The sequence below is a fragment of the Acanthopagrus latus genome, chromosome 14, assembly GCF_904848185.1.
Source record: "Acanthopagrus latus isolate v.2019 chromosome 14, fAcaLat1.1, whole genome shotgun sequence".
In the NCBI taxonomy this organism is placed as follows: Eukaryota; Metazoa; Chordata; class Actinopteri; order Spariformes; family Sparidae; genus Acanthopagrus; species Acanthopagrus latus.
Genome location: NC_051052.1, coordinates 3,477,884 through 3,494,445, shown reverse-complemented (window position 1 = coordinate 3,494,445; position 16,562 = coordinate 3,477,884). Strand labels below are relative to the sequence as shown.

Sequence of the window (16,562 nt, the reverse complement as noted above, 5' to 3'; positions counted from 1 at the left end):
TTGTGAGAGTGTTAGCATGCTGATGGTTGCCTTACATAGCCTTCCAGCATGAAGAGACTAATTTATGTGTTTTCAAAGAGACTACTAAGAGGTCCTATCTGCTTTCATGTCTCCATTATAGACTAAATGAAGCAATAAACTCACATTTTGTCATGTTTGTTGGTGGTTGGTTCTCTGAGAAATTATTGAGATGTTTTTGTCACAGCGGCACCAACAATGAAACCACTTGGGAACTCTGGGGGGGGGGGGGGGACATTCAATAGACTGAATGTGTTGTGATTGTAACATGCTCATACAGAAGCTATTCCACACTGAGAGGGATTGAAATTCTTAAATTATTGTAATTTGCAGTGATTATAAAAGAATGTGGTGTTGAATTGATTCCATTGTTTTTGTTTGGGGTTGTAGTGGTTTAACAGTGGATTACATAATATATACAAAGTATCTCTGTTTTCATACCTTCAAGGAAGGGGGGGTTGGGACTTTATTGATATCAGTGGTCACACTGTTGGACAACTGCAGGACAGATAGACAAACAGTCAGACTGACAGGCGGGCGAGCAGACAGATAAGCTAGCAGGTATGTAAGAGGACTGTTGACAGCCATGGTGTAAAATGAAATGAGAGGAGGCAGAATGGGGGGAGAGAGTTTGGAGACAGGAAGAGAGTGAAGGACGGGGTGCTGACAGACTGTAGATTGAAATACCCCGACTGACTTTGCATTCATCAAACTATTTGGCACGAGGAAGCGACAGGGTGAAGGAGATGGTCCATACCTGCGCTGTGTTATCCTCAGTACAGAGGGAGGAGTAGGAGGAGGAGGGGGACATGGGACAGGCTCTTCCTCGCTGCCTGGCAGATCTCCTGCTGTTCACACGGAGGGGGAGCACTGTTTGTTTAAGTGGCTCTGCATGGCAACCACTTGTGAGCGGCTCCTGTGAAAGCCTCTGCTGGCTCAGGATGGAGATGGGGGTGAGGGTGGATCTCCAGACGAATAAACACGGACTGACATTCTCCTCTCCCTTCTCACCCGCACCCAACTAGTCCTCCATATCCCTTTCTGAATATCCGCCATTACTGCACTGTAATGCTGCTCCTCATCCTCATCTCTGTCCCCTTCCATGGACATGCTGTAGTAATACTGTCATCAGTCATTTTATTAAGCCACTCTGACCTCCAGTATTGAAAATTTTAATGGCGCTCATCTGGACTCACTGCCCACAGGGGAGGGTGACAAAGGCTCTCTGTATATATTTTCCTTTAATGACTGCATTGCACTATTTACACAGAATATGTAATTGCTTGTGCAGGATTTTATTTCTCTACCCATAAACCCATAATTTAAAATACCCATAATTTGGTGTCACCTTCTTAAACAAAAGCTTTATGGGCAGCTTGATGTCGTAGTATGAGCAAGATACTGAACCATAAATTGTACCTTGTACCTTTAGTGTATGAATATGAGTATTGTGACTAGCTGAATGTGACAAGCTCTGTAAAGTTCTTTGAGCAGTCAGTAGACTGGAAAAGCACTTCAGAAATGCCTGCAAATCGTCTGCCTGAGATGCCTGAAATATAAAAACATTAATGTATCCAGTGATTGACAGGAAGGATTGTAACATTGCATTCCATTGACAAGAAAACACTTTGTCCACACCAACTGTTTCATGTTTGCAATGATGGATGATCTCATCCCGGAAGAACAAGAACTTCTCAGGAATGAATACCAAGAAGAAGCCTCCGAAAGATGGAAACCAGCTTCTGATTCTTCTGACTGTGTGCAGACATCAGCAGCATAACTTAAATGAGAATGACAGCCTTAACTACTAAAACAAATAAACAAGCGGAAACTAACCGCAGCCCTCTGTTTTACAGTAACACAACCACCTTTCTTTTCCAGACATGGATGAGTGTGAGAACGACTACAATGGGGGCTGTGTCCATGAATGCATCAACATACCTGGTAACTACAGGTGCACCTGCTACGATGGATTCATGCTGGCCCATGATGGACACAACTGTCTCGGTAAGTAACAGTCTTTGTGTGTGTGTGTGTGTGTGTGTGTGTGTGTGTGTGTGTGTGTGTGTCTGCCTCAGATCCTGATGGACCTTATGATTAATGAGTGGCTGTACTAAATGTCTATGGGGACAGTGTACAAAATAGTAATGTCTTGTTGTAAGACAAGTCTTGTTGTTAACTTACGTGATCATGCAACTCCATCTTTCCAGACTTTGCGCTCGTATGAATCAGTCAAACTACTGGCAGCTGCAGGTATGGTTCAGGTGCAACAACAGGGAGAGAAGCAATGGAATTAATTCACTTTCTGTACCTATCTCAAGTGAAATAAGGACTGCATTTTAAAATAAAATTCGTAACAGAGAGCTTCAGAAAATTCCTTCTCTTAAAAAAATAAATAATTTTAGAATGAAAATCTATTTTACAAAAAGTAAATACAGAGTACTTTGGCTTTCCCATTTTCCTAATTTTTAAGTAAAATCCACATCTTGATCATCCTAAACAAATTACCTTCATGTCCTATTATGGAATTTTGTCTGGCTATGTTGATGCTCAGTGGGACTGAATTACAAAAAGCTGAGACATATCGATACACTTGTGTGCTGAACCAAAAACAGTCAAGCCCTTTTTGATACATCCTGCCTGTTAAGTAATGCCCATCTGCAACTCTCACCATAGATTGAACAAAGGCGAGATGCCTCACTCTGTAGCTAAAACAGAGCGTTCAGTACATACAATGTGTAAAAGGATGCTGCAGCAATGCACCATGTGAATAAAATATAAATAATTGAATTATTATTATTAATGAATAATAAAATAAATGTACTTTTTTTTTCAAAATTAAAATTTAAGTATGTAAACCTTTTATGCTTGGACTCCCAAATAAAAGTATGAACATGAAAATTAGCATTATATGACCTCTTTATAGACTTAGTCCCTTTCACATCTGGATTTATCCAGAATTTGCCCAGAGGAGCTATATGTGTGAACACAAATGTCTGCATTATTTGCCCTGGAATTTACCCTACCAGCTCACTAGTCCTAAATCCGGGTGAGCCACATGTTTGAATAGAGCAGACAATTAAGAGAGGATTTTAAGGCCCGTGGGAAGCCTTTTTTTCAACTATATGGACTATATGGTTCATTTTAACTGTGTGTCTAAATGTTGATATATACTTGCTGTGCATGGGTGAGTATTTAAGTTGTGTGTGTGTGTGGATGCGTGTGCATGTGCATGTGTGTGTGTATATGCATCCATCCACCACTCTGTATGTGATTGTGAATACTGCTTATGTCTCTCTGTGCTTTAGAGAGTGTTCTTAAGGGTGTGTGTGCGTGTGTATGTTGTGTGCATGTGTCCCTGTATCTCCTAAGCCCGTCTGGCTCAGCTTGCCTTTCTCTTGAGAGTTCCTCTGTCATCGTTTGGAGGTTTTCCATGATTTGTGCTGTTGGGAGGGCGCTCAGAGTTGAAAAGTTCTCCTACAGATATCTGGCTGTGCTTTACTACTGACAGATCCAGCCGATTTAGCCCCAGCACTGTGTTATTGACTTAATGTCAGCCAGACTAATGTCTTTTCTGTCCCAAGCAACACATTGTTCTGCATGGATGTGCTCAGCTACATTTTATCCTGTCAGCCCTCACTGCTGACAGACGAGGGCTAAATAAAATCAGAAACATAAAAAAAAACAAAAAACATGTGATTCTGGATGCCCCTGTGTCTTTAGTGGGATACATTTTGGCTTTTCTAAGTGTTGTAACTCATTCCTTGAGACTTTGGAGAGATTGAGTGAGAGATTGAGTGGTAATAGCAGCAGCCAGTAGTGCAGAATGGCTGCTGAGTTGTGGGTTCACCACACAGGAATGACTTTTAGACAGCTGAGATAAAGCAGAGACTCCCCGCCATCTGAATTCAAATGTTCCTCCATACACAAACATGACAAAAGATGTTCAATAAAAATCGATGCCTGTGCTTCCAGCTGGCCTCTTTGGTTTCTATTGGATGAGTAAAGTTTGGCTGCACAAATAAAGTTATGTTTTACAGAAATTAAACTGTCATTAGTCACACAGTCGATGAAAACATTTATTACACCACAGTTCCACTGCCAAATACTGCGGATAGCCAGTATAACTAATAACCAGTATATTTCTGTTAATATCTTTTAGCAGTTTCCATTGTGTCAAAACAAAAGAGATCATCCAGTGAATACAGTGAATCAGTTTTATTTTATGCCAAGGCTGTATACTGACTGACTAACAGTTCCTCTAGACCTGGGAATAATTTTCATAGATTTTACCAGCATGAACATCCATCATCATAGCATTTTGCTCCCTGGCTATTTTGGGATGCAAGACAGAGTCACTGATGGAAACTTCTTTACAACAGTAGGAGTCACAGGTCTTACACAGGTTGAAACAAGGTTTAACCAAACTGAAATATTTGCCTAACTCAAAGCAAAAATAAAGTTACATAATGCAGGTCTTATGCTGTAGGCTCAGAGCTTCTTTCTGACCTGGGTTCTTTGTAAATTCAGAAAAACTGTATGTCATGAGACAACTGAGCAGTCTCCATTCTAATTAATGTCCATATTTACCAAAATGTTATTGTGATTCATTCTACATCAACTCCTTCGTAATTCTAGTAAAACGGTGCCTTGAAGCTGAAGCTGAGGTTGGACAGCACTTGACAGCCATGACAACTGGATGGTGAAATATGAAGATGCCTGTCAGTCAAGGTCAAACATATCTTTTTCATACAATTTAAAAGATACGTTCACATTGCACCTAAAATCATCATCAGTTTCTGTAATCATTCTATCATCCAATGAACATGCTTTCAATGTAAGTGATGGAGGATGACATCTACAGTCCATATAATGTACATTCTAAAGTGTATCAGAAGCCAAGTTATTCTCAGTTAGACAAGTCAATAAGGCATCTCCCAAAATCACAGTTCCAAGCAGAAATGATTGCAGTGTAGATAAGTACTGTGTAGATACAACTGTTTTAGTACAGGTTTTTTAAAATTGTCAGCCTATCATTCAAGTCTTGATATTTTCTAAATTAAACAGTATCTATGTTCTTGTGATTACCACTAAGAAATACAGAGGAAATAACATAAATTGGGGACTTATCTTGGTAGAAGTTATAGGTTTTCCTCAGAACTTCCATAAAGTTAGGGTTTATTCTGTTATGCCAGCATCTAGTGGTCATTAAAAGAAGCGCAGTTGAAGTCATTCCTACATGAGCCTAAGCTGCGGTGGTTGCCTCAGGATCCAGAGTCTAGACAATATGAAGCTGCTGTTTATAATCTGATGATACCATCTGAAAAATGACTACAACAACTACAATATGAAACCCTGGTTGTAACTTAACTTAAGAGGAGGGTGTGAAGTTGGTGGGATTTCACCGCACGTGTTTGTGCCACTAATTCATATGCTACAAACTGAGTCACATGAGGATTGTCATCACCTACTCTTTATGGCCCGGCGAGAGGAAGCCAGCCCGTCTCTGACTTTAACCCAGAGACATACTTTATTGGATGTTGACTGGATGCGGGCCATGCAGTCTTAATGAAGTGCTGCTAATTAAAAGCGGGTTGCTGAGTTCAAACGAGGCAGTAAAGTGTGAAATCAGATGAAAGATCTATGTGATCAAAATCAAAGCGCATACAGGCGCTGTGATGTTTCTCTTTCCGTTCTGTCTTATTTTACTCTGCACTTCTATTGCTCATTCTTCCTCTTCTCTCCTCTCCTCTCCTTTCCTCTTCTCTCCTCTCCTCTTTGTTACTGTCTATTTTTTGTTTCTCTCTCTATTTTCTCTCATTTTCTCCACATCCCTCCTAAATAGACTTTTACTGTCTCTCACTGCCTGCCATGCTCCGCCCATTTTTCCATCTTCTCTTCATTTGTCTTTTTTCTGTCTTTCTCTCTCCTTTTTCCTTTGTCTGATCTGTTATAGTCTTCCTGTCTGTCTGCTGACCTTGTACTAACTTCCATCTAATTACCTTAATAACTGTCTGGTGTCCTTTTTCCTTCTTCCCTCCCATCGCTTTGTAAATCTATTTGTCAGACAGATCACTGAATGTTTTCACTAAACCTTTAGTCGCCATCAGGTAACAGCAGCAAAAATACAGACTGATTGGTAAATAGACATAACTCGTGTATTTAATGAGATGTTAGCCCTCTGAGCTGGTAGATAGTTGGAATTTTCTCTGGACATGTATGATCCATTAAATGATCATTATCTAATGAATGACTTTCTGACCTTCACAGTTCTGACCTGACAGTGCTGTTCCCTCTTGTACATGAGTAATATCCAAATTTAGCCTTGTGCTCAGTAGATTTTCCTTTGGACAGCAGAGACTCCTTTGGTTACACAGTCCAAATTTACATGACATGGGCTTTTTTGTGCAACTAGTTGAACCCTCAAACTATGTTGTCTGTTCCATATGTGAAGAATGAAAATAATCTTAATAACTTAATAACCTACATCATGGTACAATGCCAGTAATGTGTCATGGTCAGGGCAGCAACGAGACCTCAGGCTGAAGCTATAGATAAACAACAGCCAATGAATTATTATAACTGTTGCATCATTTTGAGAAGTATTGTTACAGAAACGTCTTGCATCAGGCAGCATCCAGGCCACAGTGAAGAAATCTTGGTGGATAGCTTTTGGATGTTGGATCTCAATTTAGACATAGTGATGGATCTGGGCTATGTCTGAAAACTATGACAGGCAGGGCAAGTTTTCTCACAAATCTGTCACACACAGACACACACACACTGACGATGTGACCAGTTGTTTGACCTTGCCAACATCTCAAAAGTAATGTAAGACGACATGGTCAGCCAGATTGAGAGGGCCTTAGCCTTTCGTCTAAATATTAAATACTGTGTTGATCTTGCAGGGAGAACAATTTAAAACAAATAAGGCAATGAAGCTGTGATTTGAGAAACAGAGATCCTCCATTTGGAACATGCGAAAGTGTATTCATTGGTTGTTTGTGGTGTTATGTAGTGACTCCACAAACTGGGGAAAAAGAAAACACCAACCCACTGTTTTCTGTAGTAGCTAGCTAAACAATTGTATAAATGACACTTACAGTTGTTAATGGTTTATTTCAATCAATTGCTCTTTCGTAATATTTTTCATCTCTAAGTCAGTTGATTTTACAAATCCAATTCTTAACAAGTTGGGATGCAGTGTAAAACTTAAATAAATGAAAAAGTAATAATTTGCAAATGACCCGTGTTTACCAACAACAGTTTTATGAAGTGTTCCTAAGTAATAATATCCTTTATACAGTCATGTGTTTCACAAAGGAGGGCCTCAGCTCATCCTTACTTTTGAACGACAAGCGCAGTTTACACAGCAATGGGTGTAGAAGGCCCGTCGGTATATTAGTAGACAGTTTGTGAATGTGATGGTTTACCTTGTGTATAGGCGCGAAAAAGTTAATTTGTGTATGAAAGTGCAGTGCCAGCAGGGGGCGATAATGACTAGAGCAATGGAGGAATAGGTTAGGCAAAGACAAATGTGACAGTGACACGGTAGACTGGCAGGTCTGTTAGTGTACCCTCAAACGAAATCTGGCATTGCGCGAAACGCTATTGGAAACACACCGCCGGATTTGGTCCTCCTTTCATTCTCATGATACTATCACCTGTTACCAATGAACCTGTTTACCTGTGGAATCCTCCAAACAAATGTTCCTCAACTTTCCCAGTCATTTTTATTATTATTATTGTTTTTCACAATAAGCATATATTTACAATATCAAAAAGTTGACAAGGTAAAACATTAAATATATTTTTATTACACCAATTTCAGTTGGGTATATGTCAAAAAGATTTAGCAAATTAACACGTACCCAGTCTTCCAACTTTTGGGAAATTGGGGTTGTATGGGCGGAATACAATTATTTAATTTTTAATGACATTTAGTTTACTCACTCCAAGTTCGTTTTGTACCCAGTGAAGGTTGGTAGAGGTTCTCAGTCATCTAGGTCATGATTCTAAGTGCTATATTGCAGGCAACTTGACTAGTTTCAGATTCTCTTAGAACTGAAATAACCCAATGACAGCTTTCTTCTTGAATGGTCTCAGTTTGCTGTATTTGCGAACAGAACGTCTGTTTTTTCCAATGTGGGATGCCTTATTTTTCGGACAAAATAATTGAATCCACATATCAAGCTCCATTGAGCAAAAGAAGTCCGGGGGGCTAAGGTTATATTTCACCGTTGATGCTTGTTACATATGATGAGTCTGTATTTAGCTCCCTTTGAGAAGATATACGACACTGCAGATTGGGTCATGCATTCCCGTGTATTGACTCATTGTCACCAGCCTCTCTGATGCTTTGTGTTTATTGTCATCACCAACTGTCGACATAAATAGTGGCCTGTGATGCATGGTAACCATATAAACAGAACTTTGAGAGACTGACAGGTCGGCCTATTGTCAAACCTCAGTATAAGCCTAGCTCAAACCTTCAGCTTCACGCTTCCCGTCAACAAGGAGCTGTGTTTGTTCTAATGCTATAGTGTCTTATTCAGCAGATTTACTGCACACTTTGTGTCACATGATCACTAACGCTCCCTGTCTCATGCCATTTGTACGTGCAAACATGCATTTATTGTGGCAGTCCATGTACATCAAGAGACGATGTCTAGGCTCATGTGGCTTAGCGCCGATGAGTTCAAAGATGTCATGAATTAAAATCAGATGTGTTCTCTAGAAATGTAGAACCTGCTAATTGTAACCCCTCTGCTTTCTGACTGATTAATCATAGCTAAAAATATAATGACAAGCCCCTGTCATCAGAGGGCATTTGCTGTAAGCTTTAGGGTTCAGAGGCAGAGGCGGCAGATACTGAAGAGTGAAGACCAGTGCAGAGCTTTGGTGTAAGACTGACAGTCTTAATGCACTTGGAGTGAACTGTACTGTAAAGTCACCATCAAAGTGCAACAGCTCCATTTGAAAACAACATTTTTGTCTAACTTGTTTATTTCTCCCTCAAAGTTAACACTCAATTTACTTGCACGCTCTGGGCCTGCCTGTGAAAAACAATAAAGACTGTGTGGCTTTTAATGGACCCAAAGCATCATATTCAGAAACCTCAGAACCTTGTGGTGTTCTGAATGAGCCTTGGATGACAAACTACACTCTGGAAAATTGCAGCATTGAAAAAAAAAAAAAAGTCAGTTTGCGTGAGTGTACAGGAAGTCACTCCATCATCTCCCAGATGCACAGTGTCAACAAGTTAAAGCACTAATTGATTTAAGATTGCCTAATTGTACTGTGATTAAAGAGCGGTCCTGTTCTGTTCCTTTCTTCCTTTTGATTTTGACTTTATTTATTTGGTTTTGGCGTGGACACAGCTGGGCTTAATGTGCTCTCTGTGAAGGTCTGATGTGCTCGCGTGAGTTTATTTTTTCTTCCGACGCGTCCTTTTCATTCCACGGTGAGATCTGAGAGGTGGCTGCACAGCGGGGAGTCAGCGACGTCAGCGGAGGTCCAACATTTAATAGACAGGAGGAGGCAGGGAGAGGGCAGGTAAACTGAGGCGAAGTTTGACATGCTCACACGGAGCTATCATGACCACATTTATAAAAAAGCTGCTGGATACTGGATGTGTTTCAGAATGAGGAACCAAAAAAAAAAAAAAAATGAAATACCATCACAGAGATAGAGACGCAGTGGCAATAAATGAAGCAACGCCTGCAAGCTAGTTCAAGCAGTCAACGCGAGCTGCACTGCCACATACACACGTGACATGCTTAACTCTCCAGACCATCTTACAAACGCACCCTCTCTATTGAGCGGGCTATTTAAACTGCATGAACTTCCCTTCTCTGCCTCTGGCTCATCAATGCTGCTGTTGCCCCGCACAATCATCGCCACCTGCTCTTTCAGCCCACCACCACCCCAGCATCCACCTGCAGGCTCCATCTAGGGGGAATATATTTAATCATCACTCCCAAATATCTCATGTAAACATGTCCGTGGGGAGAGATGAGGTCAGAGCCTAGACGCCAAACTCTATGTTCTGCTTGCAGTAAACATTTCAAATGTGAGTTGTCTGACTGAAATGTGAAAGTGTGAGCATTTGGTTTTAAAACTGGATCATTGTTGTGTAGTGTACCTCCACAAGCAACATAACTGTAGTTCACAACTAGAATGGTGCGCCAAGACCCAACAGTCCTGTTGAATTCATATGAATCTAATCCGATATCAAATGCCCTGTATTAATCTAAATTCTAAACCACCCATTACAGCTTAATCATAATTAGGTTCATCAGATCTAGGATCAGCATCAACGATATTGATGTTCACTCATAGATACCAGCCACCACAATGGTGCTATTTTTTTCATCAAGATCCATCCATAAAATGTAAGAAAAATGGCTAATCTCATAAAGTAAGTAGTAAGTAACACTTCCCGGGATTTGGCCCATTATTCTGAGTGGTGCCAAAACTTAATGGGGTCTATTCTTGGCTGGGACCCATCCTCCATCTAAGTTTGGTCAAAATCTTTTTAGTAGTTTTTGGGTAATCAGGCTGACAAACCAACCAACCAACCAACCAACCAACCAACCAACCAACCAAGAGCTGGAAAGATAACCTCCTTCCTGGAGGTAATGATATTAAAGGAAAACTTGAAGTTCATTTTATTAAATTATTTGTAGTTTGCCGTTATTGCTCTTCCTCACCATACTGCACAAGATTCCAATGTAAGAGATGTGGGACAAAATCATTCCCCTTTTTCTTGAAAAAGTAATTTAAAGGGCATCTGAGGTGAAAGGGAGACATTAGCAGTCTTAGTCTGACAAATTAAAGAATCATTTTGGAAGAATCTGGTGCCCATACGAACACCTAACAGGTCTCTTGCTTGCTTTAATTGTTCCTCTTGTTCATACCAGCCATTAATCCCTTACTGCTCCCAGAAAGGTGCATGCAAATATTTTCACAAATGATGAGATAACGTGCTACTGTAACCCCAAAGAGCCCAGAAATAGTCTATTAAAAACACACAACAAACCTTTTCAAAATCCACTGATTAAGATGCACAATTCTGCATTTACCTGTGTAGCTCTGTTTTGGGTAATACTGCCTGGGTACCTGTGACACAGATATTCAAAGTTGAATTTTAAAAAATTACAAAATGCAGATGCAGCATTTGTTTGGATCCTCTCTTTTGTTTCACTTTCCAGAAAAAACACCACCCTCACCCCATCCCTCTCTCTCTTCTTCCTTCACCTCCTTCGTTCTGCACCCCACTCCCTATCACACCCCCCTCTGATGTGTCAAGCACATCCTCGTTTTGTCTAAACAAAAGTTTACACAAGTTTACACAAGCACAATCAAACAAAACAGAGGGGCCCTGGTTGAAACTTGCTAAATGGCCCCGTGGCCTGTGTTTATGCAGAAATGTTGGCAGAGATCAATTGGATTTTGAGATGGCTGCACTTCTTCTCTGTCTCTCTCTCTCTCCCCCTCTAGCCTGAAAATTAAATGCATTGATCATAATAATGACATCTGTTAAACCACAAGCTTTGCCTGAAACAGTGTCAGTGTTGAAATGAAAAGAAAATGAAACTGAAAAAAAGCCCAGAGTTAAACGAGGACATGATGACTTCTGCAGCACTAATGCAGTAGTATATGTATGTATGCATGAAGTGGAACTTTGTACTTTGTACAGCAAATGAAAGGATGCAGTAGATTCGGCAACTGGCAAGTGTTTGGCTGACACTCAAAAGATTGTATACAGTAACCAACACAGTTGTGCTGTCTGGTGCTACAGCACTGTCAGTTCATCTCTGCACTGTGCACAACCAACCTTTGTTTATCTTATCATTACATTTGCCACAAATGTCCACTTGGATGGACTGATTCAATTCTGGTGGTCACAAGTCAAATGTTACTATGACCTCTGAACTCATGATGATTGTGACAAAACACGATGGCCATAATTCAAGAAATGATACATCACGATATCACACAGAAATCTAATAGGATAAAATGTGATTACATAAGCTAGAAGGTCAAAGGTCAACTTCACTATGGCATCATCATTTTTATAATGTCACCACTTTTCTGTCCATTATTTAGCACCAACTTAAAAACTGAAGGGTGGATTGTGACAATAGATTAGAATTTTAGATTTGGTCGAATATTTAATTGGTGACCAACACAGTAGCAGTATATATCAGTACAGTATCTATTATAATAACCATGGTTGCCCACCTTGAAACTGTAGTGACTGTAGAGATATCCTGTGCTGAGTGATTATAGAGATATCATGTGCTGCTGTGTTGAGTGTGCTGTGTGAGGCACTCACACAGGATTTTTCTTTTAGCTTATTTTCAGCAGCATCCATATTTGAAGCATGCTAGTACACCCTGTGCTCATTGGTTTTGCTGATATTGATCCTCAGATGATTTTCATTGCACAATGAAATGAAGCTCTCTACCAGTCTTTTGTCAACTTCTGTGAAAATGAGCATATTTCTCACTGGATATTATTCACTGGAGTCATACAGGCCAATACAGTGATGATTTCCATGTCACCAAGAGCTTTACTTAATACCTAATTCCTTCAAAGGCTTAACTACATGACGTATATCATATGAGTCTAGAGAGACATGGATTTTTGCCTTCCTTCCTCAGTCAAGTGTTCTGTCACTGGAGGAGTGACAGTGCTCGTTTTGTTCCTGGTCTTTTGAGGTCCCCTTTAGCTGATGTCTTTTCTCCTTAAATCCATGTAGGGGCTGCTTCAGAGAACAGAAATTATATATGTCAATACATGATACATGATGAGTGTGAAACGGCTGCATTCAAGGTGCAATGTCATCAACATCATCAACATCATCAACGTCATCAATGTCATCAACACTCGCTCCCTGTAAACTCACTATGCAATGCCCAAAAATTGACTTTGAACTACAGAGCTGGCAGAGTAAAGTCTGTCTTATTTGCAGGCCAACTGATTTGGACATTTGCGTTCACACTAAATTCAGGGTAGCAGTGCATGTCTTTTCCTCCACTCCTGCCCCTCACCACCTCTTTTTTCCCATCCAGGTAAACATGATAGTAAAGTATTCACTCTCTCCCCGCAAGGTTCTTAATGGCTCCATCCACCATGCAGAGGTTTTATAAAGCCCACAAGTTACAGTAAGAAATGGATTAAAAATAGATTCTTGGCCCATGTGCAAGTTTTTTTTTTTTAACGTTTGCTTTATTTATTTTATCTTGTAATTAATAGAGTCTATACAACTGAACGTTTCTGTTGTTATTTGGCAATTATTTGATATCATAGAGACTGTAAAAAACCCTCCTGAGACTTTCTGCAACTTGTTATGCAAAGGGAGAAATAAGGGGACAAAGTCCATGTCGGGATCAGGCCATGGTGGATGGATGAGTCAACAAAATGGTTGCAATGCTCGTCTGACCCTAATGTAGTACTTACTGTAAATCAAAACATGATCCTCCCCTAAGTTCATATGAACCTAACCGAACCACAGTAGATTTGTCACATCAAAACATTAGTGTATATTCTGATCAATGACTGATTTCTGATCGTTTGGGAAGGCACAGACATTTCATTTTTTGATCCTTTTCCTGGTGCCAATAAAACTTAGATTCTACTGGAGTTCATTTAACTGACCTGAAAAGTAAAGTTAAGTGACTGAACACTGCACTGTCATTATGATGTTGTCTAAGAAAATAGCATTTACAATTGTTTTTTTTCTTTTACACGTGCTTTATGCTTTGCAAGATAAGGGCAGCATACGCTGTTGCAGTATGACATGGAGCCTTTGTTGGATGCCCTCTATGCATGGCAGTGATGTGTTGAAAACCTGAATTTATTATTTATAGTGAGTCCAAGATATTTAAAGCTGCTCACCTGTTCTACTGTCTCACAGTGGATGGTGGTGGATTTCAGTCCAGTGTAGAATGTGTTTTATGTACTGGTGACCAGATCAGCTGCAGCTAGTTCTCACTGCACTGTTGTGATAAGTGAGAAATAGAGTTTTGAAAAGCTGTAACAGAATTATTTTCTTTGAGGAGTGAGAGTATGTGGTGATGGGTAAAGGAATGATGGTTTATAACCTCTCCTTAGACTAAGGCCATTCAAAACAGGTGTAAACACCTTTGCCTTCAGGCACGGCCGTTCAGCATGTTGAATGAACCAACATTTTCTGTTAACTTTAGCTTTAAAATAGAGCTCAGTACACACTTTTAATAGTCTCTTAATGTCATGTATTGCTTATGTCCTGGCTTGATGGGAACCATTATACAAGCGTGTATAGACTCAGGTGGACATCCTGTCCAGTATGATAGCGGCCAAGTCGCACATACTTGGAGTGTGTGTTTTTGTCTTTTCTTTCTTAACTCTCCACATGTGTCTATGTTAGTGTAACCTGTCTGCACCGCCTGCCAGGTCAACCTTAGAACCTCAGACTAAACACAATGCAAAGTCATCCTGGTCAGACACTGGGTACACACACACTTACACACACAGGAAGCCCTGTTTGATCCCTGTTAAAGTCAGTCGAGGGTGTTACATGTTTGCAGTTCACTTCAGCCCCATCAAAATGCGCCATTGGAAATTTACAGGCCTTTCAGTGGCACAGTGGGGCCATATAAACACACTCGTGCACCAGTATGTGCGCACACTCACACACACACTACAGACGCTCACGTTGTCAAATCCCTGTTACCACCTAGAGCCAGGAGTTTGATTCAGCCACCTATGGTGCCAGGATCAGGCGCCTGTTGGGTCACCCTGTCTGCCCAGTGTGTGTGTGGTGTGTGGCCTGCACATTCCTGACTCTGGTGTCATCTCTCTCATCAGACATTTCCCAGCACATAAACCACCACTGACACATGTTTATTTATGAAGCTTAATTAGCTGCTATTTCACCATGCTGCCATGGCTGACCTTATCTCTCTCATTCTCTCTCATTCTCTTTCTCTTCTCTTTCTCTCTCTCTCTCTCTCTCTCTCTCTCTCTCTCTCTCTCTCTCTCTGTCTCTATCCTAACAGATGTAGATGAGTGTCTGGACAACAACGGTGGATGCCAGCAAGTGTGTGTCAACACCATGGGGAGCTACGAGTGTCAGTGCACAGAGGGTTTCTTCCTCAGTGACAACCAGCATACCTGCATCCATCGCTCTGATGGTAAGACTGGAACAGAGGGAGTGTCTTTTTTTACCCTCCTGTTCCTGAAAATGAATCCCTTGAGTGAAGCAATGAGAACATACTGAGCATTGTCTAAACTACAGTGTTTTAGGTTTTGTGGTAAAATGATCATTTGACATCGACATGAGGCTGTGACATTACAGATGGAGCAGATTCATGGCAAGTGATTATAAAAAATATGGACAGATGGGTGCTGCTTTGCTCTTGTTGGTACAGAATAAAATGAAGTGGTATAATTTTCCCTTTGTCAATGACATGCTAATGCAGAGGTCTTGTCTTATTGTATTGTAAAGAACTGATTGTTGAATGCACTTTTATAAAGGCTTGTTTTTCCGTGAAAAAGATCTTAGAGGCGTGGATGATTTAAGAGTCGGTTTCTGTTTGTTTGTTAGTTGTTTGGTTTTTCATGGTTTGTTAGCAGGATTACACAAAAACTACTGAACAGAATTCCATGGAAGAGTGGGTCTTGGTCAAGAATAGACCCCATTAACCTTTGGTGTGGATTTGGACATAGGGAGATTTTCAATAATATATTTCATTTACTTGTCTGGGAATAATGCATGGATATTGATAGAAAAAAATCAGGTGTATTTAGGTTTGCTTCTATCTATGAGTAAGTACAGAGGGGGACTGGCCTTGGTTAAGGTATGCTCTCTAGTGAGCTCTAGTTGTGAGCATATAATTATGTATTTATCAGTCTGTTAGGCTTGAATTCTTTATTGGCATAAAACATCCCTTCAGTAATGGTTTGTGTTTTTCTTCGCTTTTATAAGTAAGTGAAAAAAAAAGTCAGATGTCCAATGAACCCAACCCTATCTGGATCATGTGGTGGCATGGGACTTGAGATCACTGACATCATCCAGGTCATCATTGCTTGGTCTGTCACCCTCCACTCCCACTGCTCCCACAGGGGCAGGGACAGACCCTGGGTGTGATATGTGACTTGTGTCATGCATGTTTGACATCCATTTTTTTTTTTTTTTTATCTCCCTCATCCCTCCACACACACTTTCTCTAAGTACAATACACAGGCATGTAGCTTTGAATGGGGACAGTGTTGCAGTCAAGTTCGAAGATAGATTAGAGGACAGTCATGTGTCATCTTTGTAATGACACAAAAGTTAGACTCTGGAGGAATGTTGTAAGGGGGAGATGAGAGAGATCAAATGCTGTAGAGGAAGAGGTGCCAACAGAGTGACCTCTCCTTTATCCTCTCCCTCCTTACCCCTGCTGCTCACTCGTGAAGGCACGTTAGGAGCCAGTGTCAGGATGTTAGAGGATCCTCTGTGGAGACGTTCAGAGAAAGAGGTGAAAGAGATGCAGAAATAGAAGTGTGTTTGC

General features: G+C 40.6%; 1 protein-coding gene across 2 annotated transcripts in view; it reads left to right on the top strand.

The window, feature by feature from the left end:
- The window catches only part of scube1 (signal peptide, CUB domain, EGF-like 1), a 126,856-nt gene that overhangs the window by 25,425 nt on the left and 84,869 nt on the right, over positions 1–16,562 (top strand). For both annotated transcript variants that reach the window (XM_037122243.1, XM_037122242.1), the window contains exons 3-4: positions 1,900–2,025; positions 15,066–15,200. In XM_037122243.1, the coding sequence (XP_036978138.1) occupies positions 1,900–2,025; positions 15,066–15,200 (261 nt within the window). The remainder of the gene's footprint in view (positions 1–1,899; positions 2,026–15,065; positions 15,201–16,562) is intronic.